Source organism: Antrostomus carolinensis, unplaced genomic scaffold (assembly GCF_000700745.2).
Source record: "Antrostomus carolinensis isolate BGI_N321 unplaced genomic scaffold, ASM70074v2 scaffold2979, whole genome shotgun sequence".
In the NCBI taxonomy this organism is placed as follows: Eukaryota; Metazoa; Chordata; class Aves; order Caprimulgiformes; family Caprimulgidae; genus Antrostomus; species Antrostomus carolinensis.
The window spans coordinates 264,181-278,059 of record NW_010336323.1 but is presented as its reverse complement, the minus strand read 5'-3'; the positions used below and the strand labels follow the sequence as shown (position 1 = coordinate 278,059).

General features: G+C 47.2%; 2 protein-coding genes across 2 annotated transcripts in view; one reads left to right on the top strand and one right to left on the bottom strand.

Annotated features, from left to right (window-relative positions):
• Positions 1-2,955, top strand: part of LOC104530262 (laminin subunit beta-3-like) — a gene marked incomplete at its 5' end in the record, with an annotated part of 10,503 nt that extends 7,548 nt beyond the window's left edge. The window contains 5 exon segments of the mRNA XM_029086684.1: positions 1-22; positions 1,023-1,164; positions 1,550-1,726; positions 2,182-2,335; positions 2,819-2,955. The exon segment at positions 1-22 is cut by the window's left edge and continues 26 nt beyond it. Coding sequence (XP_028942517.1) covers positions 1-22; positions 1,023-1,164; positions 1,550-1,726; positions 2,182-2,335; positions 2,819-2,955 — 632 coding nt within the window.
• Positions 2,956-5,376: 2,421 nt separating this feature from the next.
• The window catches only part of CAMK1G (calcium/calmodulin dependent protein kinase IG), an 8,916-nt gene continuing 413 nt past the window's right edge, over positions 5,377-13,879 (bottom strand). Inside the window, exons 2-11 of the mRNA XM_010174793.1 lie at positions 11,692-11,820; positions 11,098-11,172; positions 10,201-10,339; positions 9,935-10,058; positions 9,295-9,370; positions 8,661-8,773; positions 7,647-7,725; positions 7,156-7,243; positions 5,974-6,401; positions 5,377-5,470 (exon numbers count right to left, since the gene is read on the bottom strand). Coding sequence (XP_010173095.1) covers positions 5,377-5,470; positions 5,974-6,401; positions 7,156-7,243; positions 7,647-7,725; positions 8,661-8,773; positions 9,295-9,370; positions 9,935-10,058; positions 10,201-10,339; positions 11,098-11,172; positions 11,692-11,820 — 1,345 coding nt within the window. The remainder of the gene's footprint in view (positions 5,471-5,973; positions 6,402-7,155; positions 7,244-7,646; positions 7,726-8,660; positions 8,774-9,294; positions 9,371-9,934; positions 10,059-10,200; positions 10,340-11,097; positions 11,173-11,691; positions 11,821-13,879) is intronic.

Sequence of the window (13,879 nt, the reverse complement as noted above, 5' to 3'; positions counted from 1 at the left end):
AGCAGGAGGCAGAAGAAGCCAGGTCGGTTGGGGTTCAGGGGCTGTCCGCAGCCGGAGTGAGCATCGTGGTTCACATTGGGTTGAAATCTCACTCTGCTGGAGCTGTACTGACTTGCACAGTATGAAGTTTTAGCCCAAGATCTTCTATGTACAGTGGCTAAGAGAATGAGTCTGCAATTTCTGCAGACACCTCCCTGGTGCCTCAATGCAAATAAGAAAGGTGGCTGCCAAGAATAGATTTTGTTATAGATACCAGAGCAAGAAGGTCTTTACCAAAAGTAACGGAGGCTTTTCTCTATCTCTTGAGTCCCTGTGATGGGAGATGATAGGGCTGCCCTGGTATTACTTGATATTGGTGACCTACATCCTAATTGCACAAGAAAGCATGTGGAGATTAAATGGGCTGTTTGTTTTCTGGGTGAAAGTTGGGAGGATTATCCCGTGGTCCCTTAAAAAAATAACTACAGAGTGTCCTTGCAAATTTGGAGCGTCTGCTCTGTCACATGTTGACTTGCAGCAATATCCCAGCAAGAAGGTTAGCGGGATAAGCGTGCAGACTCCTTGATAGCGTCTGACACCTGCTTAACCTGCTGGAAGTGATGAGACAAGGGAGTCTGGCTTCCTATGAGTCTGGCTGTATCACACGACCTGAATAGCTCCACTACAAGCAGAAGAGTGTTCATTGAAACTGGCTCAGTGGTTGTCGCTTTCCCTTTGATACTTTTTCTTGCACTATTTGGAAAAGAAATGTTTCTAACTAGTTTAAAGGAAGGTTTTTCTCTCCCCTTCTCAGTTTGTCTCCTCTGCTTAGAGGTATGAAATGGAAGTAACACTTCCCTCGAAAGGAAACCTGCTGGAGTCCAGCTGTGTGGGTTTGTGGCTTTTGGGGAAGGGAGTTTGCAGCCTTCTCAGTAACAATCCTGTCTTGCTTCTCAAGCTTCCTTATTTAGCCCCTGCAACCTCGCCTTCCAGCCTGCGCAATTATCTACTCTCACTCCTGGCTCTTGCCTGCATTTCCCCAGGAACCGGGCGAATGCTGTGGAGGGCAACGTGGAAGAGGTGGTTGGGAATCTGCGACGAGCAAACACGGTGCTCCTGGAGGCCCAGGGTGCGATCAGGGGCTCTGGCTCTTCCCTCCGCTTCATCCAGGAGCGTGTTGATGAAGTGAGTGATGTGCAGTGACTTCCCAAATAAGGATGCTGTGCCCTGCTCGCTGCTCCTTTGAAACTTCCCCACTTGGTAGAGTCCTGCACCAGCACAACTGGGAAATGGGATCTGGTGAAGCTTTTGCTCTAAAAATCTCTTTTCTGGTGTGCCTCGCTTGTGTGCTTCTCCAGACTACAATAGCAGTCTCTGCCAGAGTCCCCTGAGACCAGCCCTGGGGCTGCCATGCTGAGCAGCACAGGGAGCAGCCCCCACACCCTGCTGACACCCTGCTCCTGCCATGTGTCTGCCAGGCAGCATAGCTGACCCCTGCACAGAGGAAAAAACCATGAGGAGTGGGGTTTGGATGCCATTTCCTTCTGAACGTGGAGCACTCTGCTTTTAGATCGAGGCTGTTCTTGGTCCAGCTGAGAAGAACGTGAAGTCCATCGTGGGGCAGCTGGACGTGCTGATGGAGAGACTGTTGGAGCTGCAGGGCAGGGCGGACCAGAACCGCCTGCGGGTCACCGACACCCAGCAGACGGCCGGGACAGCGGGCGAGCAGGCCAGGAGCGCGCAGCAGGTACCGGGTTCCGACCTGTCACCAGCCAGGACGGTCACAGCTGTGCTCTGTGTCCCCGCTGGCATCGGGCAGCAAAGCCAGCTGTGTCTTGGCACGCTTCTGGATAAGGCAAGGAGGCTTCGCTGTTCAGGCCACAGCTTGTGTGTTGTCATGTCACTCCTTATTAATCTGATGCAGTGTCCCACTACTGAATTTTTCCAGGACCTTTCTCAATCCCAATGTTTTTGGCTGGAGACGTCTCTCCGCTGTGTCTCCTGCCTCAGGCAGAGCAGCCCATACAGCTGTCAGTCAGCATCTTTGCGAGTGCATCACGAATGTGTGTGCACGATAACATCATGGCAAAGCTCTAGTGCAGTATCCATTTAATATTTAAAATGGATTGAACGTTGGAAAATCCCCTTTCCCCCAGACTATTTACTTGATCCTACCTGCACTGCTTATTTGCTTTTCCACAGGCTTTTGAACAAGTGAAAGAAATGTACTCTGAGGTGAAGAGAAGGATGGAGCAGAGCCCAGCTCTGGGGGAGCAGGGCAGCAGGGTGCAAAGCATAGACCTGGAGGCACAGGCTCTGTTTGAGGAAACTTTGGCCATGATGCTCAGGATGGAAAGTAAGGCTCTTTGTGAACTCAATGTAATCATCTTGCACACTGGGGAAGGGCTTTTGATTCCCAGCAGGATGAGGGGAAAGAAATTATGAGGAAGACAACATACTTTTGGGAGTGAGATGGTGCAGATTTGGGCTCCATCTGCAGATGCTGTGCCAGTAAACTCAGAATGTGCGAGGGTGTGTGGGTGACCGAGGAAGGGATGCCCTGCCTGCCATGCCAATGTGCCCATTTTCCTCCTCACTCTCACTTCCATTTTTAAGCATTCAAAAGTCATGGCTTTGTTTGAAGGGATCGTGTTGTTTTTATTTGAGGGGTAGAAGGGGGAATGCAGGAGGAGGAGGAGGGGGTATTTGTTTTCCTTGCCCCACCAGAGCTATGTAGGAGGGAAGTGGAGGCTCAGCCCAACCTGCTGCAGGGGTGGGTAATGGCTGTGATGCTGTTCTCCTGTCCCATCATCACATAACCCTTTCCTGCTCTCCTCAGCTTTAGAGGTGGAAATTCAGGAAAGCAACAAGGCCTTGATGTCCAAGTCGACCAGGCTGTTGGGCCTGGAGGAGCAGGTGGGAAGGATCCGGGATGCCATCAACAAGCGAGTCGCCTACTACGAGAGCTGCTCCTGAGCACCCTGCCCGCGCCCCAGCGGCTTTGCCTTCCTCCTCTGCAGACACTGACTTGTGTATTTATTCCCATTTTCTGGCTGGAGTTCTCATGTGCCTAATATCTCTACTTTTAGCAAATTGAGTTTCTGTACCTCTGGTACCTTCTGTACCTCTGGAAAAGAGCTGGACTGAGCAAAAGGAGCAACCCCTTGGAGAGGACTAACCTTGGCTGGACTGGCTGAAGCTGCCTGATGGTTGGAGGAATAAGGGGGAGAGACATCAGTCTTCCATTGCAAATAAAAACATGCCCGAAGCGGTTATTTCCAGAGGGCTTTATAAACTAAGACATTATTTCTTTTCCTGTTTTAGCCAATTCAAGCTCTTTTAGCTGAATTTCACTGTTCAAATTAAAACCTTTATGTGGGGCTTTTTAAAGCTCCTTATCTACACTGCAGTTAATCCTTAAAACTTGCCGTGGTTTCAGTGCTGCCCTCCTAGATCTTGCTTTGAAGAACCAGATCACAGAAATGGAGAATTTGACCTCCATCATATCCATACAACATACCTATGTTTATACAAAGAAGAGAAATGCTGTCTGATACTCAAAGGTGACCTCAAATGTCTTGTTTGACTTTCTGCCACAATCTGCTTATTTACCATGTAACGCTTTGCCAGAATAATACCAGAGGGAGCAGGTCTGCAGATGTGCGGGGAACGCTTTAGAAAGGACTTAATAGACCTTTTCCACATCAAATTTCTATGAATAACCAACAGGCACTTTACAAAACAAAACTCAGCTTTATTAAGCAAGTATTTATTGTGCAATTACAGACTTGGAAGCAGGAACTTTAGACTCTGATTGTTATCAGACATATGGAGGTTGCTAGCAGGTTGTCTCTGTGTTTGTAGCTGAAGTGAGAACTGCGCAGGCTGGGTGGCTGGTTGATGCTGAACTTCAGAGAGCTGAAGCCTGGGACTAACCAAAATCCAAGGAGTGGAGAGGATGCAGATTGTAAAAATAACTGAGCTGCCACTGAGTAAAACTCTGCATGGCTTTGTCTTAGAGGATTTACATTGTGCATTGCACTTATGATGCGTTGGAAAACTAAACAGTATAGAGTAAACAAAAGCTTACAGCATTGAGCGATGCCGTATGGATAATATACACGGAATATGCTAGCAGGAGCCTCAGGCTTTCCCTTGCTAAAGTGTCTTCTCCCAGCTCTAAGGATCCAGAAACACCCTGAGGTCACTGCATTGATAGATTCCTGGGACTAGTTCGTCACCAGTCGGTCGCTCCTCTCTGAGACGCTGCTGCCCGCCTGCTCCTGGCAGGACACAGCCTCCTTTCTTGCTTGCACTGTTGGTATCTGGCTTTGAAGTGCAGAAAAGAGTAAAACAGCCCTTCTGTTTCTGCAAGAGAGAGAATTTCAATTGAGGATTGAACTTTGTTTCACTAACCTGCTACCTTCAACGTGTGCTCTGGTAATAAGCAGTGGCCTGGGGTTGGGAAGAGCTTAGATCCCTTTGTGTGCCTTATTTATAAGGGTTATTACATGAGTGATCATTGGAAGGGACCTTTGTGGAGCCCATAGTAGATCTTACTGCATTTGTCTCTTCTATTAATCCTTTGTCTATTGCAATTCTGTTCATATAATCTCATCAGGAGAGAGTGTTATAGAAGATGATGGGATGTAGCTCACTGTGTAGCTTTTGTGGAGAACTGTGCTAGCATGTGCTCACCTTTGAGGCACGTTCTTTATTGCAGGATCTAACAGCACTCCTCACTGCTCATATATAACGTGGTGCAAATGATACCAATTTAGCTAGTGCAGAATTAATCCCAGCTATGATCAGACAGAATGAAACTTTCATGATTGTGCATTGCTCACCTACAAAGTGAACATCTCAATGTTCTGCTCTCTGGTAACAGAGCAACTTAAACTGACCTGCCCGGACCGAATCTGGGGAAGGGAACGGCCCTTCAGGCTGCAGAGATGTCCTGTCTACGCTTGGCCATGGCCCAGCAGCCTGTTGTCAGCCCTTTGCTCATGGTCACAGCTGAGACCCAGCTGAAAAGCCCTAATCCCAGCTGATGAAGCTGTTTGGTTCCACTGTGGAGTTTGATATGACAGGTCCATGCTTGGCTTCCTTTCACACGCTCCTTGGGCAACCCTGTTGTAATTCTACAAGTTGGATTCAGAGCGACTGGACTGGCCTTAATGGAAGCTGAAAGATGATTTCTTCCTTGAAAGATGGTTTAGTTAAGGCTTTTCCTGTTGCAAAAAAAACAGTGAGTCGATTTATTTCATGGACAGTCACTTTGCTATTTGTGCCTTTCCCTTTTTTAATGCCATAATGGGATTAATTAAAAGTGGCTGGTGAGGGGATTGCAGAGCACTTACCGCTGGCGATGTGGGGAGCCCGCTGGCTGCCTCCTCCTCACATGATCAAACACACTCCCGTTTGCCTGGTGCCACAGTGAGAAGAGTGTTTACCAGTTTTCATTGGAACAAGAACTTCTGATTTGAAATGACTGCTTGGAAATGGAAGGGGGGGGAAAAAAAGAGATAAATATCAATATTTACAATCATTCTGCAGGTGAATTGAAGTTGTGTTTTTAATATAAAGAGCATCAGGTGCTGAAAGCAGAGCTGGGTGTGAGTCAAGGCAGGGGCCAGGCACTCGGCACCAGCTGAGGCATTGGCAGCAGCAGCTTTAACCACAGGCAACTGCAGTTTCTGGAAAGCCAATGTGCTCAGGTCGATGGAGCGAGGCAGCCCAGCACTGCTGCCTCAGCCCACTGCGAGCTTTGCCATGCAGCCTGGGCAGCGTGCCTCACCTCATGCTCCTACAAGCATGGAAGACACTTGGCTGGGCACCGCTATCCAGCCAGTCCAAACGTTTGCTTTCTCCTTATTCCTCCCTTCTTTCTATCTCCACCCAGGGCTGGCACCTTAAGTGCCAGGCAGCTCCTTCCAGAGATGGTTATTCCCATGTACTTTGTTGGAAATCATGGCTGATGACTTGGGTACCTACTGGGATTTTGCAGATTTTTTAAGAAGCACTGTCTCAGAGCAGAAGGACATCTTTGTTTTCTCGTGGGCCATGCAGGCTGGACTGCAGCCACAAGATGTTCTGGTTGGTGGGCTGTAGCTCTCCGGCAGGACTGGGTTGCTGCTCGCAGGCAGTGATCCGTTCTCCGAGTGGTTTTGCACCTTTCCCCCTCTCATTCCTGGGTCTTGCTCCAGCTGAGTGGGAGGATTTGGATAACTCTGCGTGGGGACTGGAGGGAGTGATCTGTCCTTGTCTTTCTCTGGTGTGGCTGATGGGGTGGCCACGGTGGGTGTGTTGGGTCTGGATGCCTCTGAGACTTGTGTGACGGAGGGAGTGCTGTCAGCCGCTGTGTGACCGTTCATGTGGAGCTTCTTCATGTGATGCACGACGACTGCGGCGTTGAAGGCTCTCTGGGGAAGAAGACAAAAACCCTACAGTGAGCACCTAGTGAGACCAGGCTGGGTGGGTGCTGTGGGACCAACAGACTGTCTCCCTGAGGTGATCACACGTGCAAGGTGGGCAGCCCCATCCTGGTGAGCACTGAGTGGCTGTTTGCACAAGATGTGGAAAGTGGGACGTGCTCGTTCCTGGTGTAAACACCGCAGATTGAGTACAAACTGCAGATGCTTTTGAAGATTCCAGCCACTTTGACACGAGGAAATTGGGGGAACAGCTGTAAATTACCCTGCAGTGTGAAATGGAGGCGAGAGCTGAATTTTGAATGTAAGCATCTAAAAATGCTGTTGTACACGTGGTTCCTGTGGCATTCCTCGCTCCCCCTGAATTCTTACTAAAATTTTGATACAACTGAAGTACCAATTTATCTTCAAGGCTGAGGAAAAGCTTCCAAAAAAGATCTGCTGATGGTGCACCAATTTCACTCCCTCTGTATAAAAGGCAATTAATCCTTTTCCCCCTCTCCCCTTTCTTGGCAAGGCCACTACAGCACAATGGTTGTGGTAAATCTACCGGTATGCATTGCAGGAGGGAATATTGGTCCAAATACTCTATAAACAGTAACTGCATACAATTTTCAGGCACCTTTTGGAGGATCTCAGCTCTTGGGTGCTTCCCCACACAGCTGAAGCCTTGCTTATTGCTCCATGGCTGCAACTGGCGTTTGTTAGTGAAATGGCTCCAGGCTCCCCCCAGCAAAGCACTTACCTTCCATTTGCTCTTTGCAAAGTTCTTCTGAATCTGAGCGCTGACAGATGGGTATATGTCACGGTGAAGGGCTGTATTTCCATTAATCCTGCAGATGGGGAGAGAAGAAAATGGGCTCGTAGGCAGATGGCATTTGTAAGGCATTCCACATTCTGGAGGCAACTAACTGCTTTGTACGTTCAATCAGCAATAATTAAACCCAAAGGAGAAACAGCAACAAAATGTAACACAAACACACACTTCAAAGCTTGGAAAAGCTCGGGATGGGATTTCTTCTTTGCCACTGTTTATGGAGGCAAATATGCACAAATTGCATCTTTAATTATTCATCATTCTTTGCATGCACAAAAGAAACACCCAGGGCTACGCAGAGACAGTAAAATTAATAACAGGGGCTGGGGAGACACCCCCTGCTCTCAGCTACCCCCCAAAACATGGAGCTGGTAGATCCCCGTGGCCACCAGCTGCTGCTGGGACCCCAGTCCTCTTACCATGGGTGCCGCAGGGCTTCTTCACAGGTAAACCTCGTGTTCGGGTTTTTATCCAGCAAGTGTCTGATGAAATCCTTGGCTGTTTGAGAGGGTAGAAGAAGCAGAGAGAAAAGGTTATTTTCTCCTTGTTCTAAGATATGATCCTAATAGGACGTGGCAAACGCTGGTGGATAAACATCACAAAGGGCAGCCCCGAGAAGGAGGTGTTCCTACTGCTTCGTTATTCCATTAAAGGGAGATGTTTGTAGTGAAGGGCTCCAGATGAAAAAACACTAACTGGGAATGTACCAAACTTCACACTTAATTATGTGAATTTGGGTTGAATTATTCAGCTAAAAAATAACTCTAAAAAAAACCCATCAGAAAGTGTAAACTGAGCAGATTTAGAAGTTGCCCTAAAGAGCACTTACATCCCTCCCATTTTCTGTTTTTTTTTTGCAGGGAGGATTGCAGTATTTGTTATTAAGCCCTAACAAACCTCCTGCTAGTTTTGTCGGGATGTGTAAAGACTGATGTTCAAAATATGCTGCTAAGATGTTGCCTGCAGGCGAGCTCCACAAGTGGGTTAGTCTGGGGGAAGAGTGCAACGGTGGCTGACACAGCTCGCTGTGTTGCTGTAAGGAAATGTGACTTGATGGGAAGAAAAGAGGAAAAGAAAAAAAAACAAAAAACAACAAAACCAAAACCTCAAACCAGCAAAACAAGGTGGAAAAAAATCCTGGAGTTCCCCTGTTTCCAAGGGAAACCTAAGCCTGCTCTGAGCTCACTAATTGTGAAAATCAGAGTTACGTTAACAGAGGCTTCAGCTGAGGATGCTGCAATCCAGGCAGGATCCAGAGTACCCCAAACTGAGTGACTCAGTTGAACCCTCCATCCTTTCCCATCCTGCTGAGGCAAGCGCAGGGTGTTTGGGGGTGCTGGGGGCATGTGGGGGTTTGGCTGGTGCCTGTTGGGTCACAGCTGGATTGCAGCTTCTGGGAGGGAGCGTGATGCTTCCCAGCACTGGAGCTTTACCTGACTCGGAGATATCGTCCCAAAACGGAGACTCAAACTCGTAGTAGCCTTCTTTAATCTTTTCAAACAGTTTGGATTCGGTCTCTTCATAGAAAGGAGGATACCCACACAGCCTGGAAGAGAGCAGAGAGCCAGCAGTCCTTCAGCAATGCCATCCACAGGCTCCTCTGCAGCCCAGCCACCGCCAGCCAGTGAGTAACAGAGGAGGCTGCTCTATCCACCCAACTGTCCCTCACACCTCAGTGTATCGGGAAAGCTGCAGAAAAGAGTTAAAAACTGAACTACAGCAGCGAAAGGACAAAGCCGCAGCTGGTACATAACTGCCTGGAGTGGGAGGAAAGGAAACAAAAAGTACCGAGGAAGATGGAATGGTATTTGTAGGCAACTGAAAAAAAACAAAGCCTAGGAGGAGGCACATAATAGAGAAAATGTGATTCCTTTCATCTCCAGTACTCGCTTCCCCACATCCCTGTCATTTCTGTGCTTTACTGAATACACCACTGCTGCATTCCCGCAGCAAAATGGGAGGTCTGGTATCGCCTCCGCTTGCACTGCCCCTCTGCAGAGGCGAATGAAGTGATGGAGTTGGGAAAATCATGGAAATATAAGTGGGATGGTGTTTGCTCTTACTCACAGGATATAGGTGATGACTCCGATGGACCAGCAGTCTACAGCTTTGCTGTATGGTTTCTGGGCGAGGACTTCAGGGGCTGCAGAACAGCAAAACCACATGAAAATTCTGATCAATAATAAATTATCAGATACTGTGTAAAGCCGTAGTTTCTTGCATGCTTGACCTCTGAGGTGCCAGTGCAGAGAATCAGCCAGTAAGATCCCATTTACCAGCTGGACTGGGCTGGGATGTGCTTTTTGTGTCTATATTGACTAGAAAGAACCACTGACGATTCCTGCCTGCATCCTGAGGTGGTAACCACTGAGCTGTGGATCAAGCCAATGCAGTCTGGTGGACATTAAACAAAATCCCATTGTATTCAAATTATTTTTGTAATGTTTTCAACAAATACATGACTAATACTAAAATGTATTGCTCCTAAAATGATCCTTTTCTTTGCACTTTTAAACATTCTGGGATTTTGCAGTCCCTACATTTATTCATAATCCAGTCTTTGTGGTCCACACAGTGTATCTGTGGGTAGCATGTTGTTAACATAATTATGTATTTTTTTCCTCTCTATTAGGCAATGTATTCTACGTACACAACGTTTTTCCCCGACAGTCCACCAGCACAAGCCCATTCCTGATCCTTGGCTTACCAACATATCCCGGAGTCCCACAGGCAGTGGACATGATGCCGTTCTGTTCCATTTTAGACAAGCCAAAGTCTGTGATCATGATTTTGGAGTTCTCATCGGGAGTAAGGTAAAGAAGATTTTCAGGCTGTGAACACAGAGTGGTCAGAGGTTGAAGTTTATGGTAGAAAAATGGAAAGGAAGAACAGAAAGTCACGGGGCAGGGCAGGTAAAAGCTGCAGTCGTGTCAGCTCCCTGAGGCGCTGCCGTTGCTGAGGGACAGGTCTCACCTTCAGGTCTCGGTGAACTATTCCGTTTTCGTGGAGGTATTTCACTGCTGTCAGGACCTGGTGGATCACCACACTCGCGTCTTTCTCCGTGTAAACTCCTCGCTCCAAAATTCGGTCAAATAGCTCGCCCCCAGATACCCTGTGGAAATGGTAGTTCAGAAAGAAAAGAGCTGAAGAGAAAATGAACCAAAGCTAGCTGTGCTTTCATGTACGAGGCAGGAGAACTTTCTGATCCTTTTACAGCTCTGCCTACAGCAGAACCATTCCCTGGGCAGCAGCTTTTGTGAGGCTGAGGGGCCGATGGATGCTCTCGAGCGCAATTTCAGGGTGTCAGTAAGTGTTACTGGTGAATCTAGGGAATTTGGGAAAGGCTCCGAGGCAACTCCCGGCAGGTCTGAGCCACAGGCGCCCGGTTCCGCGGGCAGGACCATCTCCAGGCTCCACTACACGGGCGGGTGTGTGTTTTTCTGTGATTGCTTCCTTCAGCTAGATTTGCAAGTTGGCAGTAGCAGCCGGGTGCTCAGAGCTGATGCCCACAACGAGCTGCTTTCTCTGCTGACGTGTCGCCTGTTTTCATTTCTAGAAACCCTGCGTGGCACAGCTTTAATTAGAAATACTTCTGTCTCTGCCCTGCTAAACTGTGATGATTTAATTTGCATAAATAGATCTTGAGTTTGGTTTAAAAACTTGCTGCTAAAATGAGCATAGGCCAAGACAGCACGAGAAGTGTCCGGGTTAGGTCAAACCCTGCGGCTTTCATCTCGTTAGTGGGAAGTGATTGAGTGGCTCTTGTGTGGGGAGCTCGTCTATGTGGGTGCTGAAATACAGTGCATCACCCTGGTCCTGCCACTCTTCCTCCTCTGTGGCCCACCAAGAAGTGGCCCTGCTGGTACTTACAGCTGCATGACCAGGTAGAAGTGGGTTGTGCTCTCGTAAATATCTTCTAAACTCACAATGTTTTCATGCTTTATTCTGTAAAGATAAATGCGGGTCAGAAACAAACCTGGCGAGGACAAAGTGGCTTTTCAAGTGGAAAACCCAACAGTTGTCTTGCTTTAATCTCCGGTGGAAGTTCACTGGGCTGCTCTGCGGCTGATCTCGCTCGCCCTGCGTGGCAGAAGATCCTTGGCTGCAAACTCCCTTCAGAGCCCTGGGCACCAGCAGTGGAGGACCAGACCCTTCGGTTTTAAGCAGCTGCCTGCTCTGCATCGGGTGTGTTACTTGGACTGCAAAAGCATTAACTCTGGTTCTCCTTGCCCTGAGTCCTGCTCTGCTTCATCTATTTCCTTCCACACATCTGGGGCAGTACAGCTGTTGGGGTTACAAACCCAGCAGGGGGATGAGAGAAGAAACTTTACTAATCTACTAATTCACAGTAATATCTATATATTTTTTAAAAAGAAATACTTATTTCTTTATATTATTCTTGCTGTAGAGCCGCACATCTTGGGAAAGGACATTTGTTCTACTTTACAATGTGTATGTACTCACTTTTTCAACACTGCTATTTCATTCTCCAAGTTGCTCTCCCTCGTGAGAGGAGACTTCTTGATGCATTTCAGAGCAAAGAGCTTGCCAGTGCTTCTTTGCTTCACTAGAAAAACTTCTGAAAAGGCACCTCTGCAGAAAGGAGAAGTTGTATTTTAGTAGATGCTGCTGCTGAGAACTGTGGGGATAGTTACAGACAGAAAGAGAAAATAGCAAGAAAAACCAATGTGGTAGTAATGTAACTCTAAGTGGATGCTGATTGTAAAGCCAGAACTACACCTCCAGCAGTCTCAAACTTAGGCTATTCAATGCAAGATTATGCAATATGTAGAAAAACCCCACAATTTTGTCTCTTTATAGAGAGAAGGTGATTTTTGCATAGTTCATTGTGAAGCTGTGTTGAGGTAGTTGGACAAAAAAGCTCCCTGCAATGAAACTAAATCACATACTTCAGGACTGTCTGGAGACAGTTGTGTTGCAGTTGGGGTATATCAACCAATGTTCTGTATCTAAAGTGCAAAATAGCTTGATAAACTCAGTTAATATTTCTGTTCAGTGTCTAATGTGTTTTCCTTTCTGCAGAGACTGCTAATACCTGTGTACCCTTAGTGACAAAGTGACAGTGAACATCTTGTACGTCCCCAGTAAGAGTTCAGCCCAGTGCAGTGATGAGCAGGTATTTATAACACGCCTAAAGCTCACAATCCTGTTAAAGGTTTGCCTTGGGCAGCTGAACACGTGTCTCGGGGTAGTGACAGTGCACACTTTGCCAGGTCAGTCCTCAGTAATCCTCATCAAATGAGCAACAGATTAATTGATGGCAGTTAAATGGAACTGAGTCCACAAAGCCCTGTGGGGAGCTGGAGGGCAGAGTGAGGACGGTGAGCGCCGTGGAAGCACCTCCTTGGTTGGGATGCTGTTGCAGCAAACCCAGTAAATGAGGGCAGAAAACCTCCTGTGATCCACTAAACAAAGAATCCAGCACACTGTGCAGATAGATGGGCTGAGCACGGAGCTGTACCCATCTGGCACATGGCACTTGGCTCGTGTGTCTTTGTTAGAGAGCAGTAGCCCAGCAATGATGCAGGGTGGGAACCCAAGGCAGCTCCTCACTCAGCTCTGCCCTCCTCCTCCTCCAGCGAGCCCCTGAGTGCTGCCAAAAAATGGGCAAGACCACTGGGGCTGTGAGGAGCTGGGCTCTGCCAGGACCAGGTCCTAGAAAGAGTGAGGGATTCCTTTTTAAAAAGTAACAAAAAAAAAACCCCAAAGAAAAAGAAAAAAACCCCATAGATTTTTGGGAAGGCATCCCAAGAGATGAATTCAAATCTTTGTTTCACTTAGTAAACTGGATGCAATGGTCTTCTCTCTTCTGGCCTAAAAAGCAGTTGGTCTTGAGACCTTTTCCTTGTTTCACACATTTTTCTCCTTTTATCTGTATGAGCTCTAAAGGCTGTTTTGTGAATTGCCTTTCAAGTTCCTGAGAACAATCAGGGAACAGGCAGGGATGTCCTCACCGAGGTCCCTGATCCCACAGTTGTGGATGCTGGGGGAAGGTGGTGATAAATTTCCAGGTAGTTTTAGGTCCCAGATCTTAATTTTTATTCTTTGGCTAGCTGAAGTGGCGCATGTGGAAAAAATCCCAATTTCTAATGCTAAATTTTCCTATTAATGTAATAGTAGGAAATGAACAACCTACAAATCAGATGCTGGGGCATCTGTTCTATATATCTGTCCCAAACAGTTTATAATAATTATGCTCCTTATTAAAAAATGAATCAACAAGTTGGCTAGCAGAGAACAAAGCTTTTTCTAACCTCATTCCTTTAGAGAAAGCTGCTGGATAATTTAACTGATTTCTGAGGCTGACCTGGAACAGGATAATTTAAAATGTTGCCCAGCTCTGGAGAAGTTGTTTTTTTGGAGCTTTGCTGTGGGTTCTGAAGTCACAGAAAATTTGGCTGTGACAGAACTTGCTGGTGGAGGTAATTCAATTCCTCCTCCGCCACCTTGGGAATGTTTTCTTGTCTCATTCGCATGAATAGGCAAATTAAGCTGTTAACTCACAGAGAAGTATTGTGCAACTTGAACATCCCTGTTCTTGTTTCATCCCTCAACTGAGTCAGGGTTTATGAGCTAAATATACGACTTATTATTATAATACCTCTTCCAGAGCCATCCCTTGACCTTGCTT